The 17,412-nt window shown below is 39.3% G+C and overlaps 1 protein-coding gene across 5 annotated transcripts in view; it reads left to right on the top strand.

Annotated features, from left to right (window-relative positions):
- The window catches only part of LOC107377833 (disks large-associated protein 2), a 128,442-nt gene that overhangs the window by 98,235 nt on the left and 12,795 nt on the right, over positions 1-17,412 (top strand). For 4 of the 5 annotated variants that reach the window (XM_070544209.1, XM_054748147.2, XM_054748148.2 and 1 more), the window contains one exon: positions 16,111-16,167. In XM_070544209.1, coding sequence (XP_070400310.1) covers positions 16,111-16,167 — 57 coding nt within the window. Of the gene's footprint in view, positions 1-2,933; positions 9,020-16,110; positions 16,168-17,412 lie in introns of those variants that run through there. The other variant, XM_070544212.1, reaches the window with a different exon arrangement.

The following is a 17,412-nucleotide window of genomic DNA, read 5'->3' as shown; positions in this document are numbered from 1 at the left end:
TGCTGCATGAAGCTCTAATGTGTGAGCGGCTTTAGGAGCCTTAACTACAATCAGTCTTTTAAAAGATTTTGACTAACTTTTGTCTTTTACTGCAAGTTTACAGAGGAGACAAAATATCAATGGTTTTATTTGCACGATAGTTACAATTACAACCTGAAACCATTTTATTTTGGAGAATTTTCAACATGTTGTGGTTTTATGAGCTCTTTTGCGTTTTCTTAAAGCTGCTCTTTTATCACAGCCTCAAATATCAGAGATTTGTGGAACACAATACCAGCAGTACGATAATTTCACATCTGAGATTCTTTGTGCAAGCAGATTCTTTGCAGTACCTCCTTCAGTAAGTGTATTTACTTGGTGTTTGCTTGCAAGAGTAAAGCTATGAACCCTATTGAAACATTCTTCTCTAAAACCATGCAGTCTTTTTACATCATGACCAAAAGCTTTTGTACATTTTTCTGTCCATTTAACATTGGAGGCAATTGAACTTTTCTTTGGCTTTGACTTTGTCTTCCTAATGAATCTGGAGTTTGCTTTTGAATGATTCCATCATCAATTGGACTTCCATCCACACTTGGTTCCTCTGCGAACCTCTGAGGAGAAAGGGGTGTTCTCCAATCCCACTGTCTGACGTGTTGAACTCTTTGGCTCCAAATCTGTCGACTCTTTATGGGCTAAAACAGCATTTTGATGATATTGTGGAGTTGCATTTAGGAGGGCAGCATGGTTATTTAACTAAAACTTGTGAAATAAAGTATTAGATGGATGGCAACTAGTTACAGACACAGCTGCCTGCTCACCCTGTAAATAATGTTGACCTCTTGGTGTACTTTTTACGCTGTTCTCAAAGAACAGCGACCTCCGTATCAAACGCAGCTGTTAGGACAATCACAGATTCTGGAGTCATATTTTCATGGTAGAGTTTAGCACTAGTTTAAAGTCTAATTGAAAGCAGCTTATGAAGCAAACCCTGAAGTTAGCGGGCCCTTGTGTGGGAAAGGGTTCCCATGATGCTCCATAGAGCAGACGAGCAACAAAGCCCTCTCCATCCAGATGTTGAAGGATAACCAGGGGGAAAGAACAACTGGAGGCATCAGTGATGATTGTTGCAGGTATTTTAATGTTGACACGCATACATATATCTATGTATATGTGTGTTTTTGCACTGCCTTCTCAGTAAAAAAGCAATAGATCCATAGAGTTTATATAGTTGGTAGAAGCAATTCCTTCTGATATCCTCAGAAAACCAAGCAACTCATAAAACCTCATCTTAAACGCCCTGAAGAACAGCTAGTAAATGATGAATGTGATGCTGGCTTTTGTGAGTTGTTTACATGTCTAAGTGTTTTTAGAACCATATTGTAAGTGTAAATGTTTCAGACCTTTTCATGTCGTAACCATAAAATAGTCCTGAATGTCTCACCTTGCTACTGTCTCCAGTCATTTGTCAGGGCAGTACCTGTGTGAACCTTTTTCCCCATGAAAATGTGACTTCTTTTAAAAGTTGAACCCTTGGCGGTGAGCTTGTCAGCTGCTTCTGACTGTGGGATTGCAGCCTCTCCCTGATGCTGCCCCCTTACTGGATCACTTAGAGCTACACACGGTCTTATCAGCCACCTTTGGACCTGACGTGTTCAATAGGGTTCATATCTGCTTCCTAACCCAGTGGGTTGTGATTCCTCTCCCTCCCTTTGCATCTTTTCTTTTGCACAAAATGGCACAAGTTTCACGTCACTGAGAGTCACTGAGAGAGGGGTAGAAAAAGTAGAAAATGGATTTCTGATTTGAAGATGGTTGATGCATTTCATTTGTCTGTTGTGCTGTGCAGTGAAAAGATGGAAAGAAGCCTTGAGATGACTGAGAAGGCAGTGTAAAACATTGTGAAAGCCTACAGTATGTGAGTTTATTAAAATGTATTTCTATCTGTGGAAATTGAAAGATCCTGCAGAATGTACGGATAATTTGCAAATCCCAAACAGCAACCATTCCTCCTGCCTCTTGGGGTTGTACAAGTCTAATGGGCTCGACACACGGGAGCCGACAAACGACCGCGATCAGCGAAATTCATCTCTGTTGCTTTTATTACCTGACACACGGGAGGCGACCCACGGCCAGCGGCAAAGCCGTCGACGCGTTCTGTTCCATGGCGAAATCGAATCTTCCATTGTTTTGATTGGCTGTGTCAGGTTGGAGCGAATTAAGGTTATTTAAGCGGTTCAGAGTTAATAAAGCTGTAGATATGATGTTTCACAAGGTGATGCTAGAGTTATGTGAAATCTTACTTCTGATTTTACTATATAAAACCCGAGAATGGGTTAATCCCAGATTACAAACCAGGAGAGGGCTACTCTGTCTATCGGGACATGCTTCAATTTATCACACGGTTTGGACCTCACATGAAGATGAACACAGTCACAGAAGGAGAAATGGAGTCCATGTTTGCTCGGAAACGTACGGAGCATCCTGTCCGCTCATTGGTCAGTGAATGAAACGTCCGTTGATTGGTCCTCGTCCAAGCGACAGCGATGAAAAGTTGAAAATATTTCTACTTTCTGGGATCGCGTCGCTGGGTCGCCTGTGCACGACACGTGCACAAAATGTCACACGCACGTGTTTCGCGTTTCGCTCAGTAGGAGGGAGACCCGCGATTATCGCTTTGTCGCGCATGTCTCATTGAAAATGAATGGAGGAGAGGCAATGTCACCTTCCATGTTTCAAGCCCATTATGCAGGTATGCTCTCATTTGAACAGCACAACTTTACTGACACAATGGGTGTTCATCTCTTAGTAGACCCTTTGAAAGCTTGGATGCACTCACATGCTGTATGTTTTCCATAGATATGGGACAATTTAGTGTCTGAATCAAATCACACTCCAGCTGTTCCTTTCACCATGATTGTCCTTCTGTCTGCACACTCACATTTTTCTTCCAGAGGGATATGATATTGTGGATGCGACTTCCTTGCTAAATGACGACATGATAGAGGATGATGATGGTGCTAGCTCCTCTGCCTATGCAGAGCTGGAGAGGCTGGAGAGAGAAACGGTGGCAGCTCGAAGCCAGCACAGTACTAGCTCCACTGTAACCGCCATCTCTGTCCCGCCAGCAAGTCCGCCTTTGTATAGGATCCCCGCTGTTTCACCCATAGCCACCTCTGAGCCACCAGTCCCTCAGGCCATCCAGGCCTTCAAGGAGTCTGCTAACATGGTGGCTGCCTTCAACTTGCAATGGAAGGATGAAATCTCTGCAATGCGCTATGAGCTGGCAGAGCTGCGACGAGATGTCTGCGGGGAATTAAAGACTTTTAACAGCAACTTCTTCAACTTTACTCAGTGCTACAACATGTGGACTTTATGCCGAGAACCCTGCACCGACATGACCACGCAAACAGACGACAGAGTGTCCATAGGGATTCAAACGGGCTCGAGCTGGGCTGTTAGACAACATACCCAGGACAAGTCAGTGATGTGCCAACCAGAGCCAGCACCCTTCAGCATTATGGATTTCATGGACCCGCCTCGAATCGAAATCATCGAAGGAACTCCCGAGACAACACCAGAGGGTTCGGGCAGCCCCGCTAGCCCACTACCAATCGAGGACTTCCCATGGGAGATCAACAAGAAACCAATGGCTCACAAGCAGCCAGACACAAGCAGCCATACAGGCGGTCACAGAAGCGCCAGTCTAGAACTGTGGAGCAGGAAGTACACCAGTGGGCCCATGTCATACCTGTCTATGTCATTCTAGTCATCCACATTTACCACATACTGTAAAGTGACAAGAGGAGGCCAATTTTCAAAAACCTGAGTTTTGACATGAAAAGCTGGGCAACGCTGTTGTTGAACGTCCCTTTACTCTATGCAGACACAGAGTCTGTACTTTCTTGAAGACGATACAATAATGATCATGTATTTTTTTAATTTAACAAGTGTCTTGCTTAGCTGTGGAACAAAAGAGAATGATTTTGTTTTACACCAGAGTAAAGCGACATGAGAATATGAGAGAAAATGTGGCTGAAATTTTCAGATCCTCAAGTGCCAAATAGTGCAGCATGATCTACCCTCCACTGTCCACAATACGGTAAAAAAAAGCTAGTGGGTGCTTTTGGACCGCAGAATCCTTTTCTTAGTTCTTGTGTCTGCTAAAAGTAAGGTTTCCTCCTTCTACAGTCTTCTTTTACTCTAATTGTAAAGTACAAACTTTACTTTTGAGAGTATTAACCTGTGACTCCACTTAGAAAATTGAGCAACATCTGGTCTAGGTGACATAAGTCCCTCTTCACACTGGAGTAAGACCTCAATATACCCCCACAATGTATCCTGTTAAACCCTAATGCCGCCCAACTGGGGGCCTCTACAGTTCCATGTCCCAAACATCTACAACTGTCCACATTCTCCAAACACAACTAAAACCACAATCAAATAGCCCAGATGGGAATCAAGGCCATTTTAAATTATAATAAATTAAGATACAATGATATTTGAACTTTATTTTAGAAGAGCATCTGACCTTCTCTGGTGTCTGCTGAAAAAAAAAACTCGAACAAATTTAGTTGAGGACCCCTGGAATAAATAAAACAATTGACTTAATTTCCAAAATGGAATTTGAACTCACAACCTCCATCCTGTCAGCATGTTCACACAGGGCAGCTCTTCTAAAATAAAGTTCAAGTATTATTTTATCTTAATGTATCAAAAACCAAAAATTGCTTTGTTTACAATCGAAACTGTTTTGATTGTAGCTGTAGATGTGCTCGAGGAATGCAAACCATCACTGACACTTGGGACACGAAACTCCAAAGGCCCCCAATTGGGAGGTGCCAGGGCCCAAAGAAAAAAAGCCTAGGGCCTAAAGGGTTATATAAGCTATTTGAATATGACTGGATAGCAGCAAATTTTAATAAATGTCTTAATGGCCACGCTCTTTTCGTCATCCACCATACCTACACCACATCCCAGCCCCAACAGAAGCATAAGTGTGTCGGAGTGCATCTGACTATGTCTCGATCACACCATGCCGCGTGATGGGATCGTAGATTAATCATGAGATGATCCCAGTCAGCGCTGCTTCAAATTCCCATCAAACATTCCACAATAGTTGTGACACAACTGGAGAGCTCACTGTGTCCTTCACACGTGCTTCAAAGCCTTTTGGTGTCTTTCAGATTGGACCTTGGTCTTCATTTAGTGTGAAGGGGGTGTAAAGCCCTAACCCTAATCTTAACCCTATCCACAACCCAACATTCATTCAGTTTTAATCTGTGAAATCAATCAAGCCAGTTGTTAAACTGTGTAACAGTTGCTAACTTAATTAAAAGTGCAACAAGACGAATCCTAAAATGGTATTTTTTAATCCCAGTTCCCATAATCCTTAGAGATCATTTGAAACTGTGTGGTCCAAAAACACCTTGTCTGCAGTGGTTGGGCACATATGGGCATGTTTCTGCACATGAATCTGAATAGATCATGTTCATTCCAGTTTCTCATCATGTAGAAACATCTTAAGCACCTACTGAAAAAATACTGTGAATAACTTTATAAAGCCTAGTTTTTTAATGAGTGCATTAATTAAAGAGTAATACATTATTTAAGAATATATCATTTAATTTTTATTTATCCTGATCAACGCATTCCTTTTGCCATTAACTCCATCCGTTTTGTAGCGAGTTTCGGTTTGGGTATTTTCTTTGGAAGAATGTATTTCAAAAAGATGAGAGTAAAAGCTAAGCTGCATAAATACAAACACAAATCAGTAGTTTGTGTTAAGTTAAAACGAACAACATGAAATGTGTCGCTGTCTAATTCTTCCGAACACCGTACATCTGAAAGGAATTTTGTTTACAAAACGTCGATTTGGACCGATCACGAAGCCCCGCCAGGTGAAAACAGAACGATTCACCGTGATCAGAAAGTAAGAAAGTAATGGCTTCGGTTCATTGCAGCACAAAACTCATTCATGTTCCAACTCTATCTGTACAATATATAAATGTACCATTTTGTATATAGACTAACTTATATTATTATATTATTATTATTATTATTAATATTATAATTCTTATAATTAAGTTGTGAATTTTTAGGTAAATTTTACCGTAGTCACAAAAGCCAGATTTCCCTGGTAGCGATTCTTGGTGACAAATGGTATTTGGAACAAGTTTTGCATAACTAACCTACACACATGGTAAGAGTGTCATTGGTAGCATGTGGAACGCGTCTGGAACCTGTCTCGGACTCTTGTCGGTTTGGTTCTTGAGCCAAAAAGTGAAATAAATTTGTGACCTTTTTGGAAGGTTGTGACCAAACTAAAAAGTACCAAACTGAAGCGGAATTGAAAATTCAAACAAAACATTTTGGGACTAATCTGAGACGAGGGAATTTATGCAACTTTGTTTGCGATAATGTAATTGTCTTCATGTGACCCACTTGTATATGAAGCATTACGCAAAACCTTTTTACTTACCGATTCAGAGCAATTCAAACAGAAAGTTTGCCTTTTTCTTTGTCTAGTTGCCAACAGTTGCATCCCAGTGCCACGCTGGCTGTTACATACTTTTCTAGTAATCATGCTAGGGCATTTTGCCATCTTTGCATTATAACAGTAAAACATCGGTCCTGACAAGTAGACAATCAGAGCCGCTGAAGGCCTCTACCTCTTGGACAAGTCCCCAGAAATTCAGTATGTAGTAGTATCACTGAATGTACTACCACCGCCTGACTAGTGATGGCTCCTGTCAAAACCTTAAAGGGTCGGAGTCCTCAATCACCTGCTACATTTGGCCAATTACTCATTTTATCTCATATTAATAAAATAGTAGTTTCCTTTTAGCCACCAGTGTTTTGTTTGGCAACATTCCCGCTGTATCGTACCAACATGCAACACCAAACTTCATGGAAATATGGCCAACAACAAGTCTGACAGCACCTTATCTTTGAATGGAATACTGGTGTGTACCCGGACGCGTTGTTATGGAAAAAACATTTCTGCCACATTTGCACAGCAAAAATGCAATATTCAGAGAGTATTCCAACTTTAGAGTGAAACTTCTCACACAAATAAACATTTTAAGTGTAATAACGTTTGCACCGAAGCCACATTGGTGTGTTGTGCTTTTAGAGGCAGTGGATTGAACCCACAAGCCTGTTAAAGTCCAGCTCGGCAAATAAAAGGCCTCGATAATCCAGTAAATAAACTCGATATTAAAGCATTTCATGCTTTGTGTTTTGGGACAATGGAGAAAATGAAATAACAAACCTGAGTTCATTGTTGTCAGATTACTACTTGCAATACATGAAGAGGAATTTTTAAAGCTTTTTAAAAAATGTTTAAAAAAATAATTTTTTCATTACAGATCAGCCAACAGCTGATATATATAATTAATAAATTATTAAAGAAGGCTTATGACTGTGACTATATTTAGCCTATATGATTGTTTATTCTAAGTATAAAAGCATTATTTATAAACAAATACTTAAATTGTGTTAGTGTTTTTGCTTTTTTTCCCATTCATAACAGGTAGTTTGCACTAATTGTTACTTTTCTTTTGATCAGAGTGTGGAAACGAATCTAAAGGTGCTCGACGCTGGCTGGTCATGATGTCTTTCATTCATTCTATGCAAGTCTTTTGTTCTTTAGTATCTATTTTTTTATTATTATCATTGTTATTATTGGTATTATGTCTTAGCCGTTCCATCATGCCTTCATTCAAGTAATTGATGAATGGAATGAAATTCAACAAAACAGTTGGTGGCTCTATCGAAAAGAAAAATATACAATTTGTTTGCGTGTTTGTTGGTTTATTTAGACTTTTCTTTGTGTTAAACTCGTGAATATCCTTTTTATGATGGCACTCCTGCTTTGTTGTAGCATCCACATGATTTGTACATCATTTATGTAAAGTGAACAAGTGTGTGTGTGTGTGTGTGTGTGTGCGTGCGCGCGTATGTGTGCGTGTGTGTGTGTGCATGTGTATGCATGCAAGTGTGTGTGTATGTGTGTGTGTAGGCATGCGTGCATGCACATGTGTGTGTGCATGCGTGCGTGCCTGCGCGTGTGTGTGTGTGTGTGTGTGTGTGTGTGTGTGTGTGTGTGTGTGTGTGTGTGTGTGTGTGCGTGTGTGTGTGTGTGTGTGTGTGTGTGTTTGTGTGTGTGTTTAATTTACACACTGACTTAAAAGTTTTAAGGAAAAAGACCGAATTTTAAATGTTTTGGAAAGTTAAACTCATCTTTCTCCTAAATTCATACTAAATGAAAGTGGTTAATTTGGCTACTTTATTCTAATGTGTCACCATTTTTTCATGATTTAGCCCAAAGAATCGACTCTTTCCTTAATGCAGGTTGAAATGTAGCAAAAACACAACTCTATACAGATCTTATAGGTATTTTAAAATCATATGAATACATATAAATGATTTATGTACATTTAAGAAAACTGGAGAAAAAATATACAGAAAGATGTTTATGGTTATTTTTAAACATGCATCCATAGTTTGTGTAATGAATCTAGTTTGTAACACGTCGGTTCTGATTTACATTCTGTTATAATTCTGACACTTAATGCAACAAGTGTGTGAAGTCCAGACAGGACGAATGAGAATCTGCCTGAATAGAAACTTTTTGTTTTATTTCGGACTTTTCTCCCTGCATTCAGTCGAGTTGTTGTGGATAAAACCTTTTCCTCTGTTCCTGTTCTAATATTTCAGGGATCTCAAACACAAACTGATCTTGCCGATCTCACGATGAATCACTTTCAAAAATGAGCATTCCTCTTGTTTTTTGTTGGCTTTTGCTTATTTTGTTAAAAGGATGAAGAAAGAATTTGTGAAACTGTTTTCCTCTTTCTTTCTTCCATTACTTATTGTGGTGTTTCTTGTGACTTTTTGTTTTATTGGACTTTTGTGGTTTTCAAAAATTGATATAAAAGAATGGATGGAAAAAAACACCTCTGATGTTCATGTTTATGGTTTAAAAATAGGGGTCATAGCTTTACAATGCATTCAAGATAAAACTGACTTGCAGCAATGTTGTGTCTAAAGTCTTTATCACACTACAGTTACGACACACAGGACACACTGTCTACCCTCTAAATATGCCCTACTCTTCTTCTGCCACCTTTTTGTTTCTGTTTGTTTATTTTTCCTTCTATTATTTGATTTTAGGCGCCCGTAGCTTAGCTGGGGGGCGTAGAGAGTACGGTAGGTCTGGTAGGGAACTGCTTTTATTAATATCTTCTTTTTTATGTTGTTTCTCCACTTTTTTGTACATTTTGTCTCACTCATTAACATTTGTCACCTGGAAGAATAAAAATTCATCAGAAGTCAAAAATGTTCTCATGTAAAGCACGTTTGAAACGCCTACAGTGGAATCTTTCAGGATTTAGCTTACTTAGCTAGCCGCAGCCTTGTGTTAGCTCACGTTGTGTTTTCGTTTAAACCAAGTAGGAAACCAGACTAAATGTTCCATTCGAGTTTTCTTCAACGGCCGTGGACATACCATAAGTGGGACATGCAAGCTGCCTGTTACAAAGTCCATCAATTGATTACGTTGGTTTGTCTTTTGTTGCGTTAATATTGTTTGAATATTACAGTTCTGTTCAGATTCTTTGGTATCAGTGATTCACTCTCTTGCTTTAACCATTCTGTACTTTTTCTTTAAGCAAACAGAGGGGAATAAATCAGCAGGCAGCAGTGTGTCTTTATTACAGGAGGTTCTGGCAGGATTTGAACCAACACCTCTGCTCTACAAACCGCCACAAATCAATGGAGATCACACGAAACAAGTGTTGTGATGAAATACAAACTAAATCCTGTGTCTTAAAGGCCAAGTTCACTGAAAAACTGTTGTTTACCTGGTATTTTTTAAATACGATTGGTCTGTCTGAGTTTAGCTGCAAGCTAAACGTGAAAATGGTCTTCTACCCCTATTTCCTGCTTGAGCCACTGATAGAAAAGCCAGCCAGGTCTACGACACACTGAAAATTAGCATTTATGGACATTGATTTAGCAACTAGGAGAGAGCAGAGCAGGTCCCAGATAGTAGAAGCTAACCGTTAGTGTTAGCAACTACACCACACGGCAGAACTCCTCCAGGCTTGTGTTATTTGTGGGGATAAAACATCAACATTACAAAACAAATGGAGACTGTGGTAGAGTCATGTTGCTGTTAGCCAATCAGAGGAGAGATATCAGAATGTCAGGAAATAAGACTCCAAATCCTGCCGTCTGAAGCCCCTTTCTTCTCCAGCTAACTTCTACTTCCTGAAACAGGAGCACAAGAGCTTTTTGCCCACAGAAATCGGCTCACAAGACATGTTTATACTAGAGACCACAGCAGATGTGTTGAAAAACCATTCGTGAACTTGGTCGTTAATCAGTTAGTTTTGAGGATGCAGGTTCCAGAAATTCCTTTCGTTAAAATGTTGAACTATTTGCAACAAATTTTTCAAAATACAGAAGAAAAAAGTTTTTCCCAATAAACAGGATTAGAGAATCTTGACATAAAGTCCTCAAGAGAAGATTAGAAAATAATTTCATTCAACCATTTTATCCCTTTTTAATAAAACCAATTTATGCCCTTTTTGGAAAACCTTATCTGTCGCCTTCAAGGTACAATTTTTAAGATTTGTGCATCGGTGGAATGAGCACCTCAGCTAATGAGTCGACAGCAGTGCTAAAAAAAGTGCTACAATGTCCTGCATTATCCTGATGTTGGTTTTCTGTCTAGTTTGCGTTGCTTGGTGAACTGGATGATTCTGTCTAGTTTGCGTTGCTTGGTGAACTGGATGATTCTGTCTAGTTTGCGTTGCTTGGTGAACTGGATGATTGAGCTTGCAGAAGATCCATACGTGGCCACAACAGCTTGGCTTGTCTTCCTTGTGCAGTCTGGTCCCAACAGTTGTCTGCTCCTCCACCCGGAGTTGTCTAATGTCAGCCAGCACGGTGGTGTCGGTCTCTTTAGCATACTCAAGTTGATTCCATATGTATTCAGTTGGGTCGAAGTCTGGAGTCACCACTAGCTGTTCCATACTGTCCACTCCCAAATTCCAGAAGCACCCTGTGATTGTCGTGGCTCTGTGAGGGACGGTACCCATACAGCCTGACCCACTGAACATGATGTGGCTCCACAATCTTGGTGTCTATTGTCAGAGCTGCTAAAACCAGCACAACTGGGCATGACTGTAAAGGGCAGTCATTGCAGACTCTGGTAGGTCACATGCCAGGATTATTGCCTGGTAATTTCTGGAAGGAGTCTAAAGTTTCCCAGTAAAGGGTGAGGAACCAGTCTTTTAGGAGTTTTCTTCCTGGGATGTCCCCTTTTGCAGTCAGTCTTTGGCTTACCCAAGTGTCTCCACTCTGCCTATAAAACACCAGATTTCAGTTGACACATTGCATCGTGGCCTCATCCTGAGTGCGGTGTGTCTAAAGCAAACACAGACTCAACAATGATGAAGAGTCCATGCACACAAGTGCAAGCCTGGCACCGCTAGGCTCAAAAATAAAGCGTGAATTCCAGGGCCAGAACGTTGTAGGGGATTCTTGGCACTCTTTGGGGATCTACTCAAACATTTTGCTGTATTCTTCATTCCACTGATGCATGATTCTCACAAATTTGCTGGTGAAGGTTCTTAGTCGTCCAGGTCATGGTAATCCAAAGGGGTTTGAATGAAGGCAACAAGAAAGAAGTCCAGATGCCTTCATTCGAACTAGGGATGCACCGATACGATACTGGCATTGGTATCGGCACCAATACCGATACAAATACCAATACCGATACAAATACCAGTATCGGTATTGGTTAAAGTTAACCGATACCAATGCAGTTGCTTGAAAATGGCTTCACTGTAACTTGTCATTTCTGTTCACCTAATAGTTTAGTTTTGTGATCATTTCCATTCATATATTTTACTTTTTATCTACCTCACAGTCTTTTCCTGTTGAAAGCGGAGAAGAAAATAAAATCTGTATTCCAAATCATTGCATTTTTTTGTGTGGTAGAAGTATCGGTATTGGTAATCGGTATCGGTGAGTACTCAGATCCAAGTATCGGCATCGTATCAGTTTGGAAAAAAGTGGTAACGTTGCATCCCTAATTCGAACCCCATTGTACCTCAATGTAGAGCTGCCCAACCAGGCTCTACAAACACATGAAATAAAAGGCCTATTGATGGTACTGATAGGAACAAATGATTGATTTAAATAGTATTTCAGACTTTTTAAAGTTTTCTATTGCTTTGCCTGGAACAGTGGTATTCAATCCTGGTCTTCAATGGCCAAAATCCTGCATATATTGTAGGGTTCTCTGCTTCAACACACCTGACTTTCACCAGAAAGGGATTAACAGGCTTCTGCAGAGCTTGATGACACACTCAACAGGTGATTCAACCATTGACTTGGGTGTGTTGGAGCAGAGAAATACCTCCAGGATCAGGATTGGACACCACTGGTTGAGGAAAAAGCATCAAATGATTTTTAAAACAGATTCTATTTGCTTTAAGAATAAAGGTGCACGAATGAAATAGAACCGTAAAACTGCCATTTACACACCAGATCCAGATTCTCATTGCTTTAGAAATACTGACAAAGACCAACAAACTAATTTCCACAGCTTCTTGCATATCAGCAGGATTTATCAGGTAGAAGCCTTTAGAGAGGCTCTTTGGTAGTTGGCTGCATTTGTTGGGACTATCGACATCAATAAAAATAACTAGTAGTTCTAGTAGAAATGAGATTTAGGCCATTGATTTGTGTTTGGTTTGTAGCGATGATCTTACATAAAGGTTAACCCACCTTGCATCCATGGGGGCATCACCACTGTATGTATATATGTATGTGAATATGAACAACATGCTTGTTGACTCGTCAAGAAGAAGAGATCTTCGCAAAACAATTCTACGATAACTCCAGGAGCACCGTCCACAAACATTATCCAGTTCACACCCTCCAGTCCTGGTCGTCCCATTCATTCACTCATTCATTCATGCCTTCATTCATTAATCCAATCCAACCTTTGCTGGTAACATAAAGTCACAACTTGATTTGTGAGTTTAAATAAAGTGAAAAAAAAAACAATTTCAATGTACATTAAGATGCCAACTGATTTATCAATGAAACATAAGAAAGTATTGATTATTTTCCATCATGGGAGGAGCCAATACTTATCAAGTCCTTTGATTGAAGTCATTCTAATATATTGATCATGTTGAAAGTTTAGTTTGAAATATAACCTTCATAAAACCAGACTACGTGCCTCCTGATGTCCACTCGGCTTCAAAATGAATAAAATGTTTGATTTCCTTTATTGGCTTTTGTGTTTCACTTGTTTTATGATCTTACTGTTTTAAACAATCTTTATTTTTTTAATTTGATTTCTTTTCTTTTTAAAGATCGTCTTTTGTTTGCTCGTCTATTAATCGTGTTTTAAATTCGATAATTTTTACTTTGTGATTATATCTGAAAGGTGCTGGATAAATAAACACTGTATTACTGATTTTTAAGAATTTTTGTAAATTATTTTTATATAATTGAATTTTCTATATATTGAAGCTAAACTAAAAAAGTATTTTTAAATTCTATTAAATCAATATCCTACATTATTTTTACCATCATGTAATATATGTTTGCATCATTGGGGACCAGCCAGTCAGCATCCAGAGGGTCTGACTAAAACTTAAACAATCAGGGTGTCTGAAGCAATATGATGCCATGCAGTTTATTATGATGTCATACAATGCTATACTATACAATGCAATACTTTATATTCCCAGTTATTAAAACATTAAACTGAGTTGCTACAGTGGTTAGCTCCATATTAGATCTCTAAATGGGAAAATAAAGTAAACTTAAAATTTCCAAAAAGGGCAATAATTAAAAAAAATGTAAAAAAAGAAAGTAAGAGAATTAAAGTGGAGGTTCTCAGAGAAACATAAAACACTTGTTCTTTTTGATGCAAAGAGCATCTCGGCTAGGAGGAGCTAACCATTAGCATTAGCAACTCCACAGCATGGCGGAACACATTCAGGCTTTAGTTATTTGTGAAGATCAAACATCGACTTTACTCAAGAAAGAACAGAGGCAGTGAAAGAGTTTCTCTTAGTCTCAGAAGCTAGAATGATTGCATATCATGAACATTAATGAGTAAGAGTCCAAATCCTTTGGTTTTCCCTTCCAAGTCCTCTGGCTACCTTCTACTTCTTGAAACAGGAGCGCCAGAGCTTTTTTTCCCACAGAAAACAAGTCAAATGGCTTTAATCCATACTAAAGGACACAGCTAATTTATTGATATAAAGAGTTCGTGCCCATCAGACCTGCTAGCATGATCTCTGTTATGGTAGCAAGACTCGACTAAATTAGCATTTGAAAAAAATTGAAGAAATTTTTGATCAAAACTGGAATTACTATAGGAAAGAAAATTTTTTATTTGAATAAATGAATAAGTGCAGTTTTAATGGAAGATGTCACACAATTCAAACAAGTTTTGGACAAACAATATTTAGAACAAAGGTTGTTGACCAACAACAATACACTCACATCGCCTCAAACGTTCAAGGTCTGTTTTGAAGAGTGTGTTTTGTCTCCAGTAAGTTTGTACATTTCTGCATTTACGTCGCATCCATTTTGTTCCATTTTCAGCCCCCATGTTCATTAAGAAGCTCATCAATCACTGCATTCATGAATCTACAACACACCCTGACTCCCGTAGCCTGGCAGCATCTCACCGGCCCGAGTCCTCAATGTTTGGCAAGAACAGCCTCTCGCCCCAAAAGGAGGGAGTTGGACGCAGCGGAGACACAATCACAAAGTCTCTCCTTGTTTTTTTTTTTTTCCTGACTAACTCTAAGCGCTGAAAGCAAAAGGAGCAGGTTTGAGAAGTCTTGCTGGAAACAGGAGAGTAAAGGTCTGTCACCTTCTCTGGAGCAAAACTCTAATAATATTATTTTTAAATTTACATGAAGCCTTTTCGTGGGGAATTTGCTGTTAATATATCTTGACTAATAATTGGCAATCTCAACATTTGTCAACAAAATTAGCATGACAGTATGCTGAGATCTTGATCTTCGTGTAAAGTTTAGAGCTTCCTGAACCATCGGCCAATACAAAAGCAGTAAGCTAACAGTGAACGTAAGTGCAGTGGTCCTACTTCTAAGAGCTCTGAAAGATTTAGAGCAGCATGCAAACCTGAGATTACAACTGAAGCATGCTGAAAAGTCAGGATGGAGAACAGACGGACTGTCCTGATTTCCAGTGCAGGATTGTTTTTATCTGTCCCGTTATGTCTCACAGGGTTAGGACCTCCTTTAGTTAGCTGAACCTGTCTCTGGTTTCTCATATGTGCAGTAAAAAGTTTTAAACATTCACAAAAAGACTCATTTAAGACCACTTTAAGTGGTTATTTCGAATATAAACTTGGATCTGACCCACTTTAAGAGTTCCTGCTCTTTTCCTAAATGAATCCAAAGAGCAGAAGAAAGAATTTTTGTACAATGCATGTCGTCTCATGCTTTGTGTGCAAGTCTGACTCACCAGTATTAGAACGTTTGCACTGATCATTAAATCGTGTGACATTTTTAATACATCAAGGCAATGCAGATGGCAGCATTCCTAATAAACACTCGTTTTTTAAGTATTTGACCTGTTGCCAAATCCAAGTCTGGTCACTATTATGACTTTTGACCTTATTCTGAGGCATTTAGAACTGAATCTAAGCATTAATCACTTATATTTAGCTGATAGGAAATGATTGTTTCCATGTTTTGGACGCCTGAACAGGAATGTTGGCTACAAGCACTGTCTGTACGGTCACAAGTCGTTTCAGTGCCATTAGGATGCTTGATTTTAGAGAAGGAAACACAGATTTATTTGACTTTTTTCTCCCATTTCCAAAGTGAATCAAGCTTTAACTGGTTGCAACATCAAAGCGAATAAATATCAGTAAATGTTTATATCAGATTGACTTTCCTCTTGAAAATGAAACATGTCTGTGTTTCTTTTTCTTGTAGTTAATCTGAAAAAGGAGAAACAAACATAAAAACTCAGTTTTATTACACATGGATGATTTACGTGTTTTCTTGTGACCTGATCGCTCTGTCTCTAACCGACTTTATTTGCTTCTTGCAGGGATTCAGTTTCGTCTCCCGACTTCGTGCAGCGTAGACCGCGCTCAGCCCCCTCCAGGTAGCTCTGTTAGACCTACTCTTGTCTTTATTTCTCTTTACTGACTTTTATGTTGCAGGCACAAAGGGGCTGGATTATTCAAAATAGAATTTTAAACCCCACCCCCAAATCAAATCATTTCCTAATTAAAATGACATCTTTTGGATAATCTGAGTGGTCATTGCTGTAAACCAGTGGTTCCCAAACCTTTCAGCTTCTGACCCACAAAATAACGACACTTGTGACCCCAAACATCACTGACTGTATGATGCAAGCAGTCCAACATAAAAGCTGGTTAAACGAGGCGTGAGGAAATTGCTAAACTGGTACAATTTTGCTGCTAGTAGTACATTGATCTGCCACTAGATGGCAGAAAACATGTAGGGTTCTTTGATAAAGGTACTAACTCTGGTGAGAAAGTTGTTTGTTCTCGGGTGTTTTCACTTTTGTTGCTTGTGTTCCATGTTTTTATCAGTCCCCTGGTGCCAGTTCTACTTTATATCCAGAATTAGATCATCTGAGTTGTCCAGTTTTCAAGTACCAACATCTTTAAAGTAACACAGAGCAGTTTCCTGCTCCTCTGCCCTACTGGTTGAAAGTGGTATTACAACTGTCATAAATAACTCTGCTGCAGCCTGCTGTAGCTAGCGCTAACAATGAGCTAACATTAACAAGAGCCAACTAATACTAAAATAAACCACAAAGTAAAAATATCCACGCTGTTGGACAAAAATATTACTTACAAGTCGAGCAGCAACAAAGCCAGGTCACCATCACTCTGTTATTTTATATTTTCAAAACAAGCGTAGATAGCACTGATGTCCACTCTGGTTTTAGCCCTTTGCTTTGCCTCCAAATACATTACTCTGCTACTTTTACTTCCAGGCTCCGCCATGATGCCAACAAAAAAGCAAACTTCTTGTACTTTTATTGATATTGCAAACTGAAAAAGCTAACTGCTAGCATACCAGCTAACAGCCATAAAGCTGCTAGCTGTTAGCTCCCCCTATAGAGCACTTACCTGCTCCACAAAACTAAGTGTGAACGCAACAATCACTGAGATCAATGTTAACTCTCTGGCTTAAAGTTTAAAAAATGATTTAGTGTTACTATAAAGAGCAAGTCACCCCCAAATTAACATTTTTTTCTGATAAAATATATAAATGTGTGTCTAATCGTGCTGCAGACACGTGTAGTCAATAGTTTTGCACTTTAGTCCATTTTAGTTCAAGTTTAAATTTTCTGCCTAAAACTATCAGCGTTGTG

Source organism: Nothobranchius furzeri, chromosome 2, assembly GCF_043380555.1.
Source record: "Nothobranchius furzeri strain GRZ-AD chromosome 2, NfurGRZ-RIMD1, whole genome shotgun sequence".
Lineage (NCBI taxonomy): Eukaryota > Metazoa > Chordata > Actinopteri > Cyprinodontiformes > Nothobranchiidae > Nothobranchius > Nothobranchius furzeri.
The sequence above is the reverse complement of the archived record's forward strand: the minus strand, read 5'-3'. Positions and strand labels throughout refer to the sequence as shown.